The 18,797-nt window shown below is 44.1% G+C and overlaps 1 protein-coding gene across 1 annotated transcript in view; it reads right to left on the bottom strand.

Annotated features, from left to right (window-relative positions):
- Nucleotides 1-374: 374 nt before the first annotated feature.
- Nucleotides 375-18,797, bottom strand: part of LOC139297038 (3',5'-cyclic-AMP phosphodiesterase 4B-like) — a 34,560-nt gene continuing 16,137 nt past the window's right edge. The window contains exons 7-16 of the mRNA XM_070919621.1: nt 13,928-14,040; nt 6,837-6,930; nt 5,070-5,305; nt 4,881-4,979; nt 4,297-4,461; nt 3,836-3,935; nt 3,456-3,610; nt 3,201-3,323; nt 2,921-3,103; nt 375-2,824 (exon numbers count right to left, since the gene is read on the bottom strand). Of these exons, the coding sequence (XP_070775722.1) occupies nt 2,456-2,824; nt 2,921-3,103; nt 3,201-3,323; nt 3,456-3,610; nt 3,836-3,935; nt 4,297-4,461; nt 4,881-4,979; nt 5,070-5,305; nt 6,837-6,930; nt 13,928-14,040 (1,637 nt within the window). The 3' untranslated portion in view covers nt 375-2,455. The remainder of the gene's footprint in view (nt 2,825-2,920; nt 3,104-3,200; nt 3,324-3,455; nt 3,611-3,835; nt 3,936-4,296; nt 4,462-4,880; nt 4,980-5,069; nt 5,306-6,836; nt 6,931-13,927; nt 14,041-18,797) is intronic.

Below are 18,797 nucleotides of genomic sequence, written 5' to 3'. Positions count from 1 at the left end.
TGCCCTGAGGGCCCGGCGCATAGCATCACTATCGCTACCCTTCCTGTTTACATTGCTGGCTCAGTGTCCAGCAGTCACTGAGCTCAAATCAGAGGGAAGCCGTGTCACTGGTGTCACTGCAGGGAAGTGACTAAAGACAGAGTTGTTTTCCTCCGTCAGTCACTTCCACCAGGCTGCCCCCCCTCCCGGACAAAACCACATCAGTTGATATATTGTAATCGCGGGATCATGTTGGTGAATGTGGCTCTCATGATTGATTTAACTTGTGTTGTGCACCTGAATATGGCTGAGGGAAATATTCCTGGCAGCCTTTTAGTCATGAGTCATAAGTAGGTCAAAAATATTTAATATCCAGTAACACACAGACCAAAACATTCTGTAATACATGCCCATTTTAATAATCTGATAGAAAACATTTGTTGAGCACAACATACACCATTTGACCATATATTGTGAGGAAAACACTGAAAAAATATATTTGAAACAACGTCATATATTTCAGCAAATATTCCTTTAGCCGTACAATGACCCGTCACCGTACACAATATACTGCAGTAAATATCCAGCCTTCATCATCCGCCTGGAACTTAAGACAAAAACAAAAAGCCAGACTTCTTCTTCTGCCCCTCACGTGAGGCGCTGTTGCTTCAGACTGTACAAAGGTTTCGGACTGGAATTTCAAACCAAACGTACATTTCAAATTGTCAAAATTGATCGGCATAACTTTTCACGTTATGGTCTTGTAGCAAAAACAGCTTGCTAAACACAATAAAATCAGAACCACCGGACAAGTTCAGTCAAACTGTGATTTGACACGTGGTAGTGCATATAAATAATAACAAATATACAAGGAATATTAACAATCAATATCAATATTATCATATACAAGAATAAGATAATAAATACACTGTTACAAACAGCTGAAGGGTCACTACAACACAGCTGGGTGCAACAAGGTTGTGCAACTCTGTGACCACACACACACACACACACACACACACACACACACACACACACACACACACACACACACACACACACACACACACACACACACACACACACACACACACACACACACACACACACACACACACACACACACACACACACACACACAGGAAATATCATGACACGATATTCTTCTGAAGGTTGCACCTTACAACGTGGTACCTTTAAGGTAGTGTTGGACAGATCAGCAACCAGCTGCGGAACTGTCGACATATTCAAAGTGCTGGAATAAAAACTACAAGATACAATGACTCTCTCGCCAACAGGTGTCTTTTTAAATGAGCGCACAGTCTCAAAGTCATTCAGAGTTCAGAGTGAGTCACGTATTCACGAGAATGGAATGCTGTTAACCACAACAGGTGTGTGTGTGCGAGCTAATGAAACAGGGGAATTACAAGGTGGAAACAGATTTCCCTAACTGCACAACACAATACAAGGTGAGGAGATTTTCAACCTCAATTCATTATAATCAAAGTGATAATTGGCTTTCATGGGAATCAATTTGGCTTCTGGTTGGAAGTTTGACTTGCTACACTAGTGACTCTTTTCAAAAAGGTGGCAGTGAAATCATCAAAGTGCTTTCTTTACAGGATCTTTGGAGTTTTTTTTTTTTTTAAGATGTTTTTGGACTCAAAAATACAAAATTTCCAGTTGGGTTGATTGGGAGAAGAAAAAAAATCATTGAATAAATCAAATTAAATTATTATTTTGGTTTAACATGTTTACTATCATGTTTTCCACACTCTCTATGCCACAAAGTGCAAATTGTGCTGGGAAGTCAACTGATTTCAGAAATACATCCACTGGACGCTTTTGTGACAACAAGCTAATACTATTGCCAGAACATTAGGAAGACTGTGTGAGACAAATGTGTCCTTTCTGTAGAAAATCTGACACATTTTACAGCTACATGAATGTGTTCAATAAATTATAAAAACACTTACAAAAAGACACGGTTGTTAAAAAAAGGCACACAACTTGTTTTCTTCTTTTTTTTAGACAAGTGTTAGAAAAAAAAGCAACAATTTGGTTACAAATAACTTGCTGACCAGTAGTTTTGGTTGGACACTTCACCAGGTGGCAACACAACAAATCTAAATGAACATTAAAAAAAGGTCCTGAAGTGCAAGTTTGGAATTTGTACTAGTCCCAGTATATGGATACATATCATCCACTTCACCTCTTTGTCTGTGAGAACCAGGATTCAGCCCTGCCCCTGCAGTCCGACAGAAGTCCCTTCTTTACACTCTTCCAGCTCCTTTCTAGGGGGAAACAAGCTGCCACAGGGTTTCCAAGCCTCGTTTGCAGGGGTGCCCCACATTCAGTCAGGCCCTCTTTGCCAGGCAGCTCCAAAGAGCCAGATTGCAGGATTGCTCCACTGCAATTAAATGAATTCAGACAAAACAGCAGAACCTGCTGCACTCCAAGAACGCCATCTGCTCAGCTATGTTTCTGCTGGGGAGACGTCGCGCGTCGCCATTTCTACCCCATCCTGATCAGAGGGGTGGTCTCTGAGTGTCACACCGTCAGCTGTCTCCATCATCCCGCTCTCACTGTCTCCATCCTGTCCATCTTGATCATCCAGCGTCAGTTCAAATTGAAATTTACTTGCCACAGGTCCCTCCTCCACCTCCCCATGTGGGCCGCCCTCCCCGTCGCTGGTGTAGAAGGGAGGGGAGGGACTCTGGGGGATCATGCTCTGGTACCAGTTCCTGTTGTCCTCCAGTGTGTCCAGAATGTCCTGGGCGTCGGGGTGGACCAGGTCGGCCCACGTCTCCCACAGAGGGTGGACGATGTAATCGATGAAGCCAACCTATCAGAGATAACAAGGGGTGGTGTCAGTAAAAATAAAAAAATAACAACGTTAACTCTCTGCTTTTGGAGCCGGATGTGTGTGCGCGCTCTCTACCTGCGTTCTCTCCACTGAAGCGGTGTGTTTGTCGCACATCGGACTGATCTCCATCCCCCTCTCCCTCTCTCTGTCTCCCTGGTGGAAGAACTCATCCATGATCCTGTCTGTCCACTGGCGGTACAGATCCAGAGGTTTGGTGGGGTTGCTCAGGTCCGCACAGTGAACCATATTACGCAAAACCTGCGGAAAATAGAAAAAAATAAGAATCAACATCTTGCAGCTCTTTGTTGTGTACCAGACTGTCTGCATCCTGTGTGTGTACAAGCGTGCCTCTTACCTGCATCCTGTCTGTGTAGTTGTCCAGCAGCAGGACTCCGGAGCTGGTCACTTTCTTGGTTTCCACCATCGTCTTCAGATCAGCCAGCAGGCTCATGTGTTTAGACATGTCGGTCGCCAATACCTGGACGAAAGACAGGCACAGAGAATGATGTAAGAAATGATTTAGGAAGGAAGCAATAAAGTAGTTGAGGTATTCGTCTGAAAGCTGAAACTGGCCTGAAGGCTTTAGACAGACACGGAGACGTTTCCTCACCATGTCTATGACCATCCTCCGGAGTGTCTGCCTCTGCTTCTTGGTGAGGTTTTGGAAGATGTCGCAGTTGTCTTCCTGCAGCAGCTTGAAGCCCACGGCCAGGTGGTGGTTCTCCAGCACTGACTCATCATTGTACATCAGAGCCAGCTCGGAGTCTAAAGGCAGCGGAGGGAGGGAGAAAATGACAGGAAGAGGGAAATTAAATGGAGCTCCAGCTTTTTAAACTCAGGTCAGGTAACTATGGTAACCATGCAATGTCCCTAAAAACCAACATTGTTGCCTTTGGAGACAGATGCCATTAAACCACACAAATATGTCTGCCTGTTTTGTAAATGTAGACTAAATAAAATGGTGTTTTTTGACAGTTTGACTTGACTTACTGGTGTTGATGAGGAACTGGTTTGACACTCCTGGGTGGTCCACGTCGTGAATGGCTGCGGCAAAAATGGCTGCCAAGATCTCCAGATCTGTGAAGACCGCCTGCATTTGAAGAGAAGGAAGAAGAAGAAAGAAAAAAACTTTGCAGTCAATAAACTGGCCAAACAAGGTAAGGTATTAAGACAATTGTTTGAGGACGATCCCTCCATTGTGTCATCCTCTCCGGCATGCAGTTTCAGGGGCATGCCAGTATTGGTGACGGTAATGCCAGTAACATCATTAAGCCATAATAAACATCTTGAGAAAAAGGTGTGGGCGATGGTGCAACACTGTAATGGTGTCACATGTCAATGACCAGAACTTAACTTAAGACCAATTTAACAACTAATAAAAGAAAAGAAAAGTACTTTGTTACTAAAAGTAGTGAAACTCTGCAGGGTCACTATCAAAAAAAGTGACTTACATCCAGTGCGGGAGTGGACAGGAGGATATGTGTGGACTGGGCTACGTCAGCGGCGTGTAGGCTGTTGTGGTAGGCCACGTCCGAGTGATAGTGGCCCTCCAGGGTCAGCATGAACGTCACAAAGGTGTCCGTTGGAATCTTGAACGTCCTCATCAGGTCTCGCTCCTGCATGTGACAAAGAGGAAGAAAAAGAGGAAAACAAGGAGCTGTTCCTTTACTGAAGATGTTACAGCGCGTTAGCTGCACTTACAGTAGACGTAATCACCGGCAGAGTAGTGACCTGACCTTAAAATCAATTTGGAAACCATATTTGGCAACTTGTGAATCACGTACTACAGAAAAAGGCTGGAAATGAAAACAAATTGCTCTCCTGCCAGGATGATTCACAGCTACAAATCAATTTCAACTGCTCCTGTCCCTCTAGCAGATGTTCCTGTAGTGATACTGCTGAACGCGACAGAGAACATACTGTACACGCTGATGACGTGTGTATGTATGAACGCTTTCACGCGTTTTTTCTTTTTTATGAGCTCTATCTGACTTGACGAGGAGGTGGAAGATGAGGAGGATGAAGAGGCACTGACCTGAAGGATGGTGTACATGATGCATGTGAGCGGTCGGTTATGGGAGTGCTCGGCCACTCTGAAGATATTCAGACCCCATTTGTTGATGTCCTCCAGGTCCTATCAGAGAGTAGAAAAGGTAAGTGTCTCAGCCAATCACACAATTTTCATGTTTGTTTTTTGTTGCTGTCTAATATGTCCATCACTTACCTTCGACAGCAGTTCCTCCTGGTCCGTCTTGACCCCGAAACGATTGGCGGTGCTTCCAGAAATGCTGGGCGTGTGGCTGACCTTCCTCACCCCACTGATCTGAGTCATCATCCCACCCTGCTGTTGCTGCTGCTGCTGCTGCTGCTGCTGATGATGATGATGATGATGGCCCTGCCTCCTCTTCCTTTCCCTCGACTTAGGAACTGGACACGGAAGCTCCAACTCATTCTGCTTGTCTGGAGAAGTTGAAGACACAAAAAGAGGACGGGAGAAATAAGAAGAAAAACAAAATGGTTTTCAGTTACTCCAGAGGCAAAAACTCACTGTTGTATAAGCACCCTGGCTTGTGTTGCCACTGTACTGAGTGAACAAAATTAACACGGGGAGAGAGTTCACTTCTCACACCTACGTGACAACACGTTAAAGCTGCACTGACAGTTGTTTAATTAGTAAGAAATCCTTCAGTTACAGTTTACTTAACTTTATTTAAAAATACATCTCTCTTGACAGCGAAAAAAATAAAATTAAACTTCAATAAAAAAAAGTATTTATATATGAAGATGATAAGAGCGGCATAATGACAAAAGGTCCAGAAGTGCTCATGAGATGTTATGAAAGCTGACAATGCTCCAGTGGCCCGTGCATTCTGAGAAACTGAGCCGTGTTGTTAAAACAATCCACAGAATCGTGGAAAGTCTGGCTCATATTAAGCTGAAATGTTTAGGGGAGGACGGACTTTTTAGTATGCGGGTTTGTTTTGGGGGCATGTGATCCAGTCTGTCTGTCGGCTGAGGGAGATTCTCACATGCTCTGCGCAGTTGACATTGTGGATGTGTGCGACTGCAGACAGCCCCCCCCCCCCAGCTCTGTATATGTGCACCACACACACCGCAGCAAGAAAGAAATATCGCATCCTTCACAAAGCACAGGAGGAAAATGATCTCACTGCACCTGACAGGTGCTAGCTGCAATGCAGACGACAACAAAACCACCAAGCTTCAAAGATAAGTTTCTCTCTACGCTCCTGTGTTTGTCTCTTCTCCCCAAAGCAGCTCTATCATGCAGGAAATCTCTACCACTGCACCACTTGTATTGTTGGGTAGTTTCTTTACTGTGCATCCATCGCCTCTCTTCCCTTTTAGGGTTTGCTCCTCCGAGGCGAGAAGGCGGAGGTGTGTTTACTAGCAAGAGCAGAACATCAGTCTGCCAACAGCCCTGATAAGCTGGCTGCCTGGGTGTATGCTGGTGGTGAGCTGGATAGGAAGGTGGAAAACCTGAGGGGCAGACTGGCTGGCTGGCCGTGAGTCACAGAACACTGCCGGGCTTTTCAGAGACAAGGAAACACTGCCTCCTGATGAATAATGCAGTGTCTATCTGGACCTGATGGACAACCCCCCCTCTCCCCCCATTGCCCCTGATCTCTCCAGAGGGAAGTCTTCCCTGAGTACAACACCCCTCCCATCCTCATCCTCCCTCTAAGTCTCTCTGCAGTCAGAGTGAGGGGACTCTCTGTCTCTCCCCTCCAGACCAGATCAGACTGGTTTGAGAGCAGTGGAGCAGACCAACTACTTAGCACATGCTTTGGGAAACCTCACAACCTTTGCCACATATAGACTATATATAAAATAATATAGTCATCCTGAAGGATGTCTGCTCATTAAAGTCTGACAATGCAGCTGTGCACACAGCACATTTCGTGTTGGCACAATGCATACTTGTGTGAATGTGTGTGGTTATTTGTGTGTGAATATGTGCTGCAGTGCTTACCTAGGAAGGTGTTGGATATGTACTCTGACACTTGGTTGCCTGAGCGGCTCATCTCAGACAGGTGGCTCAGCTCCCGGTTCAGCATCCTCTTGAACTGGAGGCACAGAGATAAATAAAAAAAATACATAAGGTTAAATGATTTATACAAGTAAATACATTACATCATTTTACTGCTGTTTCCGAGCAGAGGAATAAAGCATTTCCTGTTATTTTCCACTGGATTATCTCCCATGAGAACATGGCCTCTGTTTTTTTAATGCGCCATATAAGGTCTGTGTTTATGTCTTGTTGGTGCTGGTTTGAGTTAGCCATTAAGACACTCGACTGCTGAGCATTTCAGCAAACCAAACGCAGTGCATAATATACAAAATACAGTGTCATTATGTTTATGCTGCATTTTTCCAGGGAAACAAAATGCGCCAGTTTTTCTCAGTGCGTGCCACCACTGAGATAGAGCCTGCTAACAGTCAGTCTAATCCAATCAAACACAAAATAAGTGTGTAATCAAAACATAACAAAGTCAATGTGGGAAATCGGAGACATTCCACCAGCTGCAGTGAAAAGACGTGAATATACAGTATGTGCATGGACACCCACACACACACACAGTCCCATCTATGTCAAATCTCCTTTGGGACACACCTTGATGTATCCCCAGGACACAGAGAACAGGTAGTTGGCCTCAGGCATGGTGCTGAGCTGTGCTGAGCCCCTGGCGCTCCCCAGCAGAAGCCCTGTACGCTCCTCTCTAGGTGGACCCCCAAGGCTGAGCTCAGCCCTGCAACCTGAAGCTCAAAGCGAATCACCAAATCCCCACCGTACAACGGTCGACTATGGTAAAACCGCCCCAGCTGAACTCTCCAGAGAGGGGCTGTGGCAGACCCCTACATCCCCAGCCAAATGCGCCTCCTCATAGCGTCAGCCACTGTTTTCCAGAATCGCAAGCTGCTGGCGAGAGTGATGGAATCCCCCTGGATGCAATCAATATTTCCTCTCCTTCTCTCTGGTTCTCGCAGCCTCCGTCTGTCTCTCTAAACCTCCTTCTCCTCCTGACACCATCCAAACGTTATCCAGTGCAGGGAGGGGGAATCCAGCCTTCCCAAGCCCAGATTGAGCAAGGCAGGGAGGAAGGGCAGGCTCTAAGACGGAGACAGACAGGAAAAGAGGGACGGAGAAAGGCAGAGATGGGGGGCTGGTGGGGAGGGTTGGCGCGCTCTAGCTGTAGAGTCCCCTGTGGCAGACAGGCTGATGGAGTCTCTCTCTCTTCGCCTCCCACCCTTGCTAAACATTGAGCCATGCACAGCACTGCAGAAAATGGGAGTTTGGAGAATCCCCCCCACATCTTCCTCTCTCTTTCTATGTCTCTCGTTCTCTCTCACTCCCACTGTCTCTTTAACCCCCCCCCCCCCCCCCCCCCCCCCCCCCCCCCGCCTTCTCGATCAGCTCCCTCTGCTCAGTAATGCAGAACAGATCCAACGCATACTGCGCAATGTGAGGCTTCAAAGCACCAGAGTGTTTATCACATGGGTGAGGAGAAGCTGGGTATTAATTTACCAGACTGGATTCGTTTTTTGTGCATTGTAGGAGTAGAACCATAAGCTGCTGTGCACACTTCAGTCCATAATCATTACAGTAAATTCTAAAGATCTGTTCTTGTTCTCAATTTCAGTGCGTTCCCTGTGTCACTGCAGCAGTTTTCTATATTAAAAAAGACACAAACAGAGACAAAGGGAGACCAACAGATGAGAGAGTTTTCAGTCTGCCGCCCACCAGTGTACCACCAATTGCACGACAACCTGAACGCCATGGCAACAGAGTCACGTGGTCCCCTCCATCGTTCTCACGGTGGTCCCCACTCTAAACACATAGCATCACATTACAATCACACATTCAACACACAATCTATGGCAGAGATGCTCTAGATAGACACAACAAGGCTAGACTTTGTAAAAACACACGAGCACAGACACAACTGAGAGAGAAGCACTGATGCAAAACCACATCCTAATCTTTATAATGAATACAGTGGAATAATTGTGAAATCAATTATTTTTCCTGAATGTGTGATTGCAATTTCCTGTTTTTATAATGTCTTCAAACACTATGAGAAAAAAAACCAGCCATGATTATGCCTTTTGCCAGGGCTTTTTTTATTTCTTACAATGGGGTCTTTTCTCTTCATACTGAACCAGACTCTCTCTGGTCTCAACAGCTGTCTAATAGCTGTCAAGCAGACAGCTAACATCTACTTGACTGTGAAACTTGAATACCACTTTCAAAGAGTTGGCTGCACTCAAAACCCAGACTGCCAGAGGCAGTCCATAAAAATCAAAGAGAGCTCGTAAGGACAAAAAATTGAGCTTGGAATCAGAAGGCTTTATTCCATTCAAAGGGAACTTGTAATTGATTCTTGAAAGCAGTGGAACAGTGTGGATTTGTGTGACCTCTAGGAAATGAATCAGGCACAGAGCCACATGTCAGTCACACAGGGTCATGCAGTTCAGCTCAGACACACAGCATACGCTCACGGCATGGTGACAGGTCTATGAGTGTGTCCAGGAGAATAGATTACTCAACGTGTGGCGTTAACTCATACGTCCTTTTACGTTAGCAATGAGTGCCCACAGTCAGAGCAAACCCTTGTCTTGGGTAACGTGGAGAAGTTACATAAACTTGTGGTTAGCTCTCAGAAGATGATGAGCTGATGCCTCGTAAAGTTTGAATATTCAAATTAGGTGCACACCGGAGTCATTGTCTCGCAAAATAGCAATGTAAATGATTAAGCCAAGACACTATTAATACCTGAACTTTTTTTGAAATGAGCAAAGAAAGTGTTAAAAAGGTTTTTAATCCAAATATGCCACCACACCTCTGGTTTTGTCTTACTGGCCTGAATCCTAAAACAAACCAGCACAAACAAGACAGGAACATCTCAATGTAATGAGTAAAAAAACTAAATTCAATACTTAATCATGTTCTCTAAAGACATGAATTACCTTGGATCAAATCAATTAATCTATTCTTGCTTAAATCACACTCTCCATATGGCAGACCACACTCCACGGCTCCAAAACGAACTCACCTTTTTCCAACTTGTAGGCATCCCAAAGTTTTTCTTCTGCTTTTCAGAACAACATAGTCCCATTGTCACTTAACAAAAACCAAAACAACCCGAAAGAAATCCTGTAAAGTTCCACGAGCAACAACTCTGTTGAGTGCGTCCGAGAATCTGCCTGCTTCCTCCCTCTATTCTCTTTTCTAAAGTGGAGTCAGTCAAGTCAGCTTTATCGCTATATGTTTCCTGCCTGACTGGCCTACACAGCCTAACAAGAGATTGGTGGCTCCTCCCTCCAACACAGGCCCGAGCATGTGTCCCCACCTACTTCCCTTTTACTTGATAGAGTAATTCACTGAGGTCATTTACTGGTAGACATCCTGCTTCATAACATGGCCTCAGGCACCAAACAACTAACATACCTGAGCTCATCACTGAAAAGTCCCAGATAACAAGCCTAGATAACAAAATAAATAGCCATGCTGACGTATTGTAGAGGAAAGCCACAGATGACACATATGTATTTGGGGAAAAAATCTTAAAAAGCTGGCTCAGTTCTTACAGCACACTTTGACCTTGACTGAAACGGAGTAGACATGGAAATGGGATTGCACAGCAACAGCTTGACATCATATTGCATCACATTCATATATTACCTTGCCTGCGCAATCTGACAAAGCCCGGAGTGATCCAATGCTGCCTCTGTCCAGTGTGTGGCTGTTTACAGTGTCAACACACAGTGGATTATGCCTAGCAAGTTTTCACAGTTTAGTAACATTAGAAAGACACATTTCCTAGAGGGTGTGGATCAAAACTAGGTAAGAATCGGGTTACAGTGAAACCAGGTTTCATATTTACCTTCCTCATTCTGGCTCATTTTCCATGATAACAGAAGATTACAGAGGTAAAACTTTTTAATTACAATTAAGCAGTATAATCACTACTGCAGCTTGGCTGATCCCCTCACCGCCCTTTCAGTCAAATGGAATCACACTGTAATTTAATGTCCATTACCCCTGCTGCAGCTACAGACCCACCACTACATCTGTTTCAATAATTTTGTCATTTTTTCCCCTCTGAAGACGGCGGTGCTTTAAAGTTGAAGTGACCACACGTGAGTTAAAGTTTCCTACTCGCTCGCGCTCTGCTCGGGGGCTTGCTTGCACGCTAGCCCGCAAAGCGCTACACTCCTCTAACTGGATTCAGATGGCAGTGTTTGTCCAAGGCCGTCACCGGCATCAGCATGGAAGTGTGGCAAGGCTAATGATAGTGAGGGGCAAGGGAGCAGCTCCCCGCTCTGAGGTCACAGCGACCAGGCTGGCGGTCAGCAGGGTGTGTGGTCCCGTAGCCCCGGATACACCTGTGCCCTTGGACACTGAAAGTTGAGACACCCTGGGTTTAATCGCGGGTTCAATTACATCCTCTCTGGTTCCAAAAAAGAAACGGGCTCTTTGTCAAACATCACGTCATATAAATGCTGTGAAGGAGCAAAAGCCTGCAGATGCTGCATTAATGGTGCAATAATGAACTGACACCAATTTTGCAATAAAACGTGAATGGGCCAATAAATGATTTCTTTCCATCCCTGTACAATTGCACAACAATCCAGCACACTGACAAATCAAAACTGTAACATCTTATACTGCTGACCTCCGCTCTTTCAAAAACAGCATTGGTCAACAATGCATTGTGGTGCTACTGGGTCATACTGGGAAGACTCTGACTCACAGCAAAAAATGTACCCGGCCTGCCTGACCAAGCGGCTGGGCTGCTGCGCGCCTGCAGGGCCTGCTCATTGTCTCGACAGTCCCAGTGACGCGGTTGTCAGTAAAGTCTCAACCTGGCTGCATGGTCAAAGCGCTGCTATTGTCGTCTGGTAACCAGGGAGCAGAGGAGCGGGGGCAGCAGGGGGCACGGGAAATAAAGAGACAGGAAACTGGTGTCACGGTCACCCGTCACGGTCTGACAACAACCCCTCCCCATCCCAATCCTCCCTCAGACCACAGTGTAGAATACAGACGGAAATGGACAACACCACCCTGGGTGTTTATAATCTGACGCCGCCATACAGTCTCCACTGTCTGTGTGGGGGTTGAGTAATACTGTGCACTGTATAGTAATTTGGTTGAGCTCTACACAGATGAAATACACGCGGAAAAACGTTTATGTGCATCAAAGCAAAGGGAAGTAATTAGTTCTAAATAGCTGCTTTGTGAAGTCTAGAAGTCCCACAATGTGTTGATTTAGACTCACTTAAACCAGAACAGTGAGATGACTTGAAAAGTGTTTTAAATAACATGTTGGATTTATCTTATTTGTCATGCCAATTGATGAGAATGTATTCTTTATCTTTTTAGCCATGCCAGCTGGGTTCTCTAGGGGTGGCAATGTCTATTTGTTTATTAGTTTTTTAGTAAAATTCTTGTCCAAGTATTTGATGGATTGCCATGAAATTTAGTACAGACACTCATGTCCCTCTCAGGATAAATGCAATAACTTTGGTGACCCCTCCATATCGTGCAGATCAAATTTTTAATTTGTCCAAACTTTGATAAATAACTAAATATCTGCAAAGCCAATGACATTCCCGTCAGGCTCAGCTGCACTTATTTGCTTATTAGCAAATGTTAGCATGCTAACACGCTAAACTAATATGGTGAATATTGTAAACATTGAAACTGCTAAACATGAGTATGGTAACGTGCTAACTTTGGCATTTAGCTCAAAGCATCGCTGTGCCTCACAGACCGCTAACATGGCTGTAGACACTTAGTCTGGTTTATAAAATGAATTTCAATAACCTAGTATTGAAATTGAAGTTTGTTAAGGTTCTACATATTACACAAAATACTGCACTAGATGTTTTCATGGTGTATGTTGTAACCTTAGAGGTATGCTCCACTTATTTCATTCTTTTTCTTTTTTAGAGAAAATCTTTCGAATAAACTCAATATTGGCTAACTTCAAGTCATTTACATTTCATTCTATTATTATGCAGAACGTATGGCAATGCAGTTAATGGTCAGACACAATTCGGAAATCTACGACAAACTTTAGCATAAAACATCAGCAGTTATGTTGCACTACTTTCTTGTTTAAAAGGAGACATACAGTAGAGGTGACCTTGCCTGCTCCAAAGCTGGTGGAAGAATATTAATATAAAGGAGAATAAATGGAGTGCTTTGAACCGTTGGCCTCACCAATACAGAGAGCAATGAGGACACAGCACAAAGAATCTGTCATTACTCCTTTTGAATAAGATAAGGTTGAAGGACAGTTGAGTGTACCTTTAAAGCTAGTGTGAACCTTCCTCTAACAAGTCTTAATTTTCTCTGTTAATCTTAAAACTACAGCCTGGACAAACCGACGTCTGTCAGTTCAATGTGCCCTTTTGTGATGACGTCACTTGAGAAAGTGGACCAAGTGGACCCCACTGAGCTCAACATTACAACAGAGCCAACATCCACACCACACTAAAGGGAATGACAAAAGCATCTGTGCGCTGTTTAAATCATACATGTACATCTGCAGCTCAGCCCAGTTGTATAACACGCCATGTGTCCCAGGTAATTTAACTAAGGTGAGGAAACTGAAGCAGAACAACACTTTCCATGGAACACAGACATTCATGCTATTCTAAGATAACAGGAACTCAGTGGTCATGTATGCAAAGCAAACACTCAGCAATTTACATTTTACTCGAGTGTGCAAATTGACCACCACACTGCAAAAAAGACCAATTGTACAGCTGCGTGCAAATCAGTCAGGTCGTCACACAGTAACAAGTTCAGCGTCAATATCAAGTATTCTGACAGCATTTGACAGAATGCATACCGTGATAATAAAAACTGTGAAATTTGGAGATTAAAGGTTCCTATGTGAGTTGATAAAATCGTCAGAACTCTTGGACTCATTAAGCATTTCAAAAATTGCTTGTACAAACTCAAAGAGTAACTTTGCAACTTCACACATGCACTGTGTGCACATACACATATAATAATAATAATAAAAATAACATGTAGGCTAATTATTCTACCTTATTGGAGGCCATGTCGCTGACCGAGCGGTAGGTCTGGATGGTCTCCAACTGGTCCAGACACCAGTCCAGCTCCTCCATGGTCTCCATAGCCAGCTTCTGGTAGGACTCATCTGCCAAAAGACACATGGACACGTAATCAGGCCCAAGAGGATCCATGTCCATAGCAGAGCCCCCTGACACCATGCGTGGAGGTCCGAGGGTCCCTGAGTGGCTTGATCTTACGGAGGACTGGCCCGCGGGACATCCGGGAGACGCAGGGGAAGAGGGGGAGGTGTGTACACAGAGCTCCTTCATCTTGTTACGCTCCACCACCTCAGAAAACTCAGGGAAGTCGTACTCTCAGACACACTGAGGCTTTAGTTACTGTTTGTCGACTCTCTCTCTGTAGTCTCTTTCTCTCCGTACCCCCTCTTTCCCTCGTGCACTCTTCAAACCCCCTCCCACTCTGTCTGCTTCCCCCGCCCCCTCTCAGGCGCTCTCTCCTTCGTTTATCCCCCCCTCGCACTACCACTCTACTGAACAAGTCGCGTGCAAACCAGGCGGTCTGCTGCCTCCTGCTGTTGATGTGTCTGTGACCCCCCTCCCATTTAAACACATACAAATTATGTTTACTTACAGGTACAGTACACAAACCCACTGCCTGAAGAGGGGCATTTGGTGAAACAGACCCATCTGGCTTTGCTTTTTTATACTTTTATATTATATGGAATAAACAAATGCATCTCTATGGTATCTAATATATTAAAACTATGGGGAGAAGTAGAAGAGGACAACCGCTCCAACTCTCTCCACTCCCCATGACTTCCTTTCTGAAACATGCAGACCACTTCAAGGCTGTACTCTGCTGAACTGCAGCAGCAGCAGCAGCTCACACCACACCACCATGCTTCACAAACTGGCTCTCTCCTCTCTGAACCTCTCTGAGGGAGGAAAAAAAATTATATCAAACACCAAACTCTGTGTTTGCACAAGCAACACGAGAGGCAAACTTTGACTCCATGAATTGGGGGGAGGCCAGGCCAGGGTCCCCCTGTGTGCCAAAGAAACCAAAGCACTTCCTCTTTGGCCCTGAACTCACACAAAACATGGAGCGGAATTACTGAATGGCGGAGTGACTGCTGAGGACAATCATAGCTGTCATTCGATGAAGCTCTGTCGTTAGCAACTATGACTCACATGTGGTAGGCGCACAAGTTTTAGAAGGAAAAAAAGTGGTTTATGAGAAATGCACTGAGATGATAAAACAAGAGGAAACAAATTAAGACGCATAATTCTCAGATAAACCAGGGAGAATGTTGATTCAACAAATTTCTGCCCAGAGGGAGTGAATGTTGAACGCATCTGGATCTCCCCACCTTCCTTTTTCTATGGAAAAAACTCATCTCTACTTCATAGGGCTTCACACATGGAAGAAATTTACCCCATATGCTTAGCACAACAGGACAGCCAGCGTGCTGCTCCCCAATTTACGTCAATATAGTGGATCAAAGTACTTCAAAGCACAGTGATGGCGCACAGACTCTGAACCACCGGCGTTCCACAAAGAACTTCAATGAAATCTCTGACGATGTATGTGCAGCTGAGGAAACCTCCTACCATTGAAAGGTATCAGAACAACAAGATGACAGTGAGTCAAGGAGGAGAGTCAAGTTTCAACCATTGACTGTGTTTTTTAGAAATTAGGCCACTGGCTCCTCAGATGAGCAAGAGCTCAGGTCAGACCAATTTTCCTCTACTTCAGCTCCAAGTTGGAGAATTCAAAGAACCCTCTCCGATGAGGGCATATAGAGACATTAGACATTTTAACAGGGAAGATGGGAAACATCAAAGGCCTGGCTCATCCACACCGCCTGTATGACCGAGATTCAGGTCATTTTGAAGCTGGCGGCGGATTCATAAACACAGTCCAGAATCTGACAGCTGTAAAAACCTGCAGATGTAGACTGCAGAACAAAAGTTTACTGGTGTTTGGTGTCTGGCTTCAATCCACTGCCCTACAGCAACATCACTGAAGCAGAACTTCACATATTCATCTGTTGTTTCCTAAAAAATGACAACAGCTGGACCTGGGGCCACGCTTCTCTCGACTCATGTTATAATCAAGTTTGAGTTGAAGTTGTAATTAAAACACAGTAAAGTGCGCACACACACAGTAGGAGGAGATGGGACCTGCTGAAACCATCAACACCTCTGGTTGATCATAAGTATGGTGTGCTAAATCGGCTGACAGACATTTCACAATGTCACCAGTCAAAGGTGGCGTGACGCACTTTCAGTCTGAAAAACCTGCTCCCAGACAGAGCGCGAGGTACTTTTCCAGCCAGTTTTTTTCAGTGGATGTCTATTTTTTTTCTTTGGTGAGTCCTAATGCTTTGGCCATATGCTGGAGGCTGCCGAGAGGACAACAGACCTCAGTGTGCAGACAGACCCCGTCTGCCTCCCCTCTCTCCCCCATTTCCCTCCAACTCTCTCCCCTATAGGGCCACAAACCGGCCTCTGTGAGAGCCATCAACTGCACCAACGACCAGGGCTGCAGCTCAAACACCCCCCCCACCTCCATTCCCGCCCGAGACACCTTCCGCTCACATCCACCTCACACTGCCCCTCTCTGTGCTCTCAACCCACCCCCCAGAACCTGTTTCCCTTGCTGTCTGGCTGAAGCTTGGTGTGCAGAACTGGACTGCCTCATCCGTCATACCACCTACTGATAAGCTATAGCCTGTGGTGGAAGAAGTATTCGAATCCTTTTACTTCAGTAAAAGTGGTAATAGCAAAAATGGAAAAAGTACTTAATTACAATAAAAAGTCCTGCATTCAAAGTAAAAGTACTCACTGCACAGAATTATTATTACATCATTTTTATTTTTTGCTATCTACTTTCACCTACTTTATATCCTGCTGGGTAGTTAAATATATAACAATGCATTATATTTCACATGTATGTAAAATCTTAACCTGCAAAGTAACTGGTAACTATTTCAAATACATGTACTCGAAAGACAATAGAATAATATTTCCCTCTGAAATAAAGTAGAGTAGATATATTGTTACAAAATAAGTACTTGAATAACTGTAATTAGTTACTTTCCACCAGCAGCAACTTCACATGCTTCACGTACAGTTGAGTAGTATTTGAGTTTTCGTGGTGAGGTTGATTTTTAACACTGTGACTAATATGGCTTAGGTCTTGTTTATTCATACTAATATGACTTGTCAGGAAATAATGGGGCCACTTACAACAGAGGGTCAATGAAAAACACTTGAGTCATCGCCGTCAGTTAAAGTGTAAACAGCTTTGGGCTATCGGCATGTACGCAAACACACATTCCTCATCTTGACCTCACCACATTATGAAGGAAGAAACGCACACTTTAACACCGATACGTGCACGTACATGTTTGTGTTTGACTTTGCTCTACACGTGGAGCTGAGACAGACTGACACTGAGGCTGAGCCATGAGTCACCTTTGTATCACCCCAACGTGCGTCAATTTAATCACCAGTCAAGACAGGGGGAAAAAGGGGGTTTGTATGAGGAAACAAACAGAAAGAGAAAGAAAATTCCACCAAATGTTTGTCCAATCAGAAAGAACAAGAAGCAGTTATTATACAGGTGAACAGTCAACTCATTACACACCTGGTGGGGAAATACACTATAACTGTAAATACCTTGAATTTGATCGGTGACTTGCCTACAGCAAATCTCACCGTTCGCTCTTTGAGTAAAACAAACTTTGCTCTTTGATAATGTAATTTGCATCATGTATACTGCTTCAAATACAGGAAATTAATGAATCTGCCTCCTCATTTTCGTATAATGGATCCTGACTGGGATCATTTTAAACTCAAACTGAAACGGTTTTTGTCATCAGTCATGTAGTCATGAATGATCTGGTGTTTCTTGTTTTATGGTACTTTATTATAGTTCATGTCTGTTTGTTTTGTCTGTAGTTCTGTGTTTTTAATGTACATACATATTGTTGTGTATCCGTTGTTGAGTTTTATGTATTTTAAAGGCCCATCTTGGGACGGGCATTGCAAATTACCTTAGGCTATAAATGCTGTGGTGCGTGGCATTGATTTCTGCTACATACTTGTCCCTATACAAATAAATAATAAATAAATAAATAATTTCAAAGTTTAATTGATTTATCTTCATTATATAAATATTTTATATGATTTATATTTATATTTCAAACAGTCATGTGCAGAAAAGCAGATAAAGCGACATTGCTATTGTATTTTATTGTCCACTTTATATTAATTATCATTTCTACTGTTTTAATACTGCAGATTTTTATGGTATATTTGTGTCCGTATATTCTGTTTACGTTTTTTCACTGCAGGACCCAACCTAGCCGCTCCATAAAGGATCAATAAAGTCTCATCTGATCTTACAAACTTTTATCAGATTATGATCCAACATTTCTCACAATAACAGAAGTTATATGCAAGGTGTTTTATTTTGAAACCTCAATAAAATACAAACAGAATTTATTATGGCATTGAAGGAGTGGTGTGATGTTTAAAGGAAGTTATCTCTGGAGAGCCCGTGGTGTGCAGGACATTTACAGTAGGTCCAACCCCGAAACCGAAATTTCTTCCAAATTCTCAGCCTTTGTCCTCTCTCACAAACAACCCTCACTACTGATTATGTCTCTTCATAGTTTACAACTGCGGCATAATCTCCTCACCTATCAAAACAAAAGGCTTCAACAGTTATACAAACACAGACACACATACACACACCTCATCAGGGCCTGTTTGACAGCTCCTTCACAATGCACCATGGAGCTGTGTTGGCACGGGTTAGCTTGAGGGATGGACCGCTGCAAGGTTTATGACTGTGCTGACGTCAATGACATAA

This window comes from Enoplosus armatus, chromosome 14 (assembly GCF_043641665.1).
Source record: "Enoplosus armatus isolate fEnoArm2 chromosome 14, fEnoArm2.hap1, whole genome shotgun sequence".
Lineage (NCBI taxonomy): Eukaryota > Metazoa > Chordata > Actinopteri > Centrarchiformes > Enoplosidae > Enoplosus > Enoplosus armatus.
The sequence above is the reverse complement of the archived record's forward strand: the minus strand, read 5'-3'. Positions and strand labels throughout refer to the sequence as shown.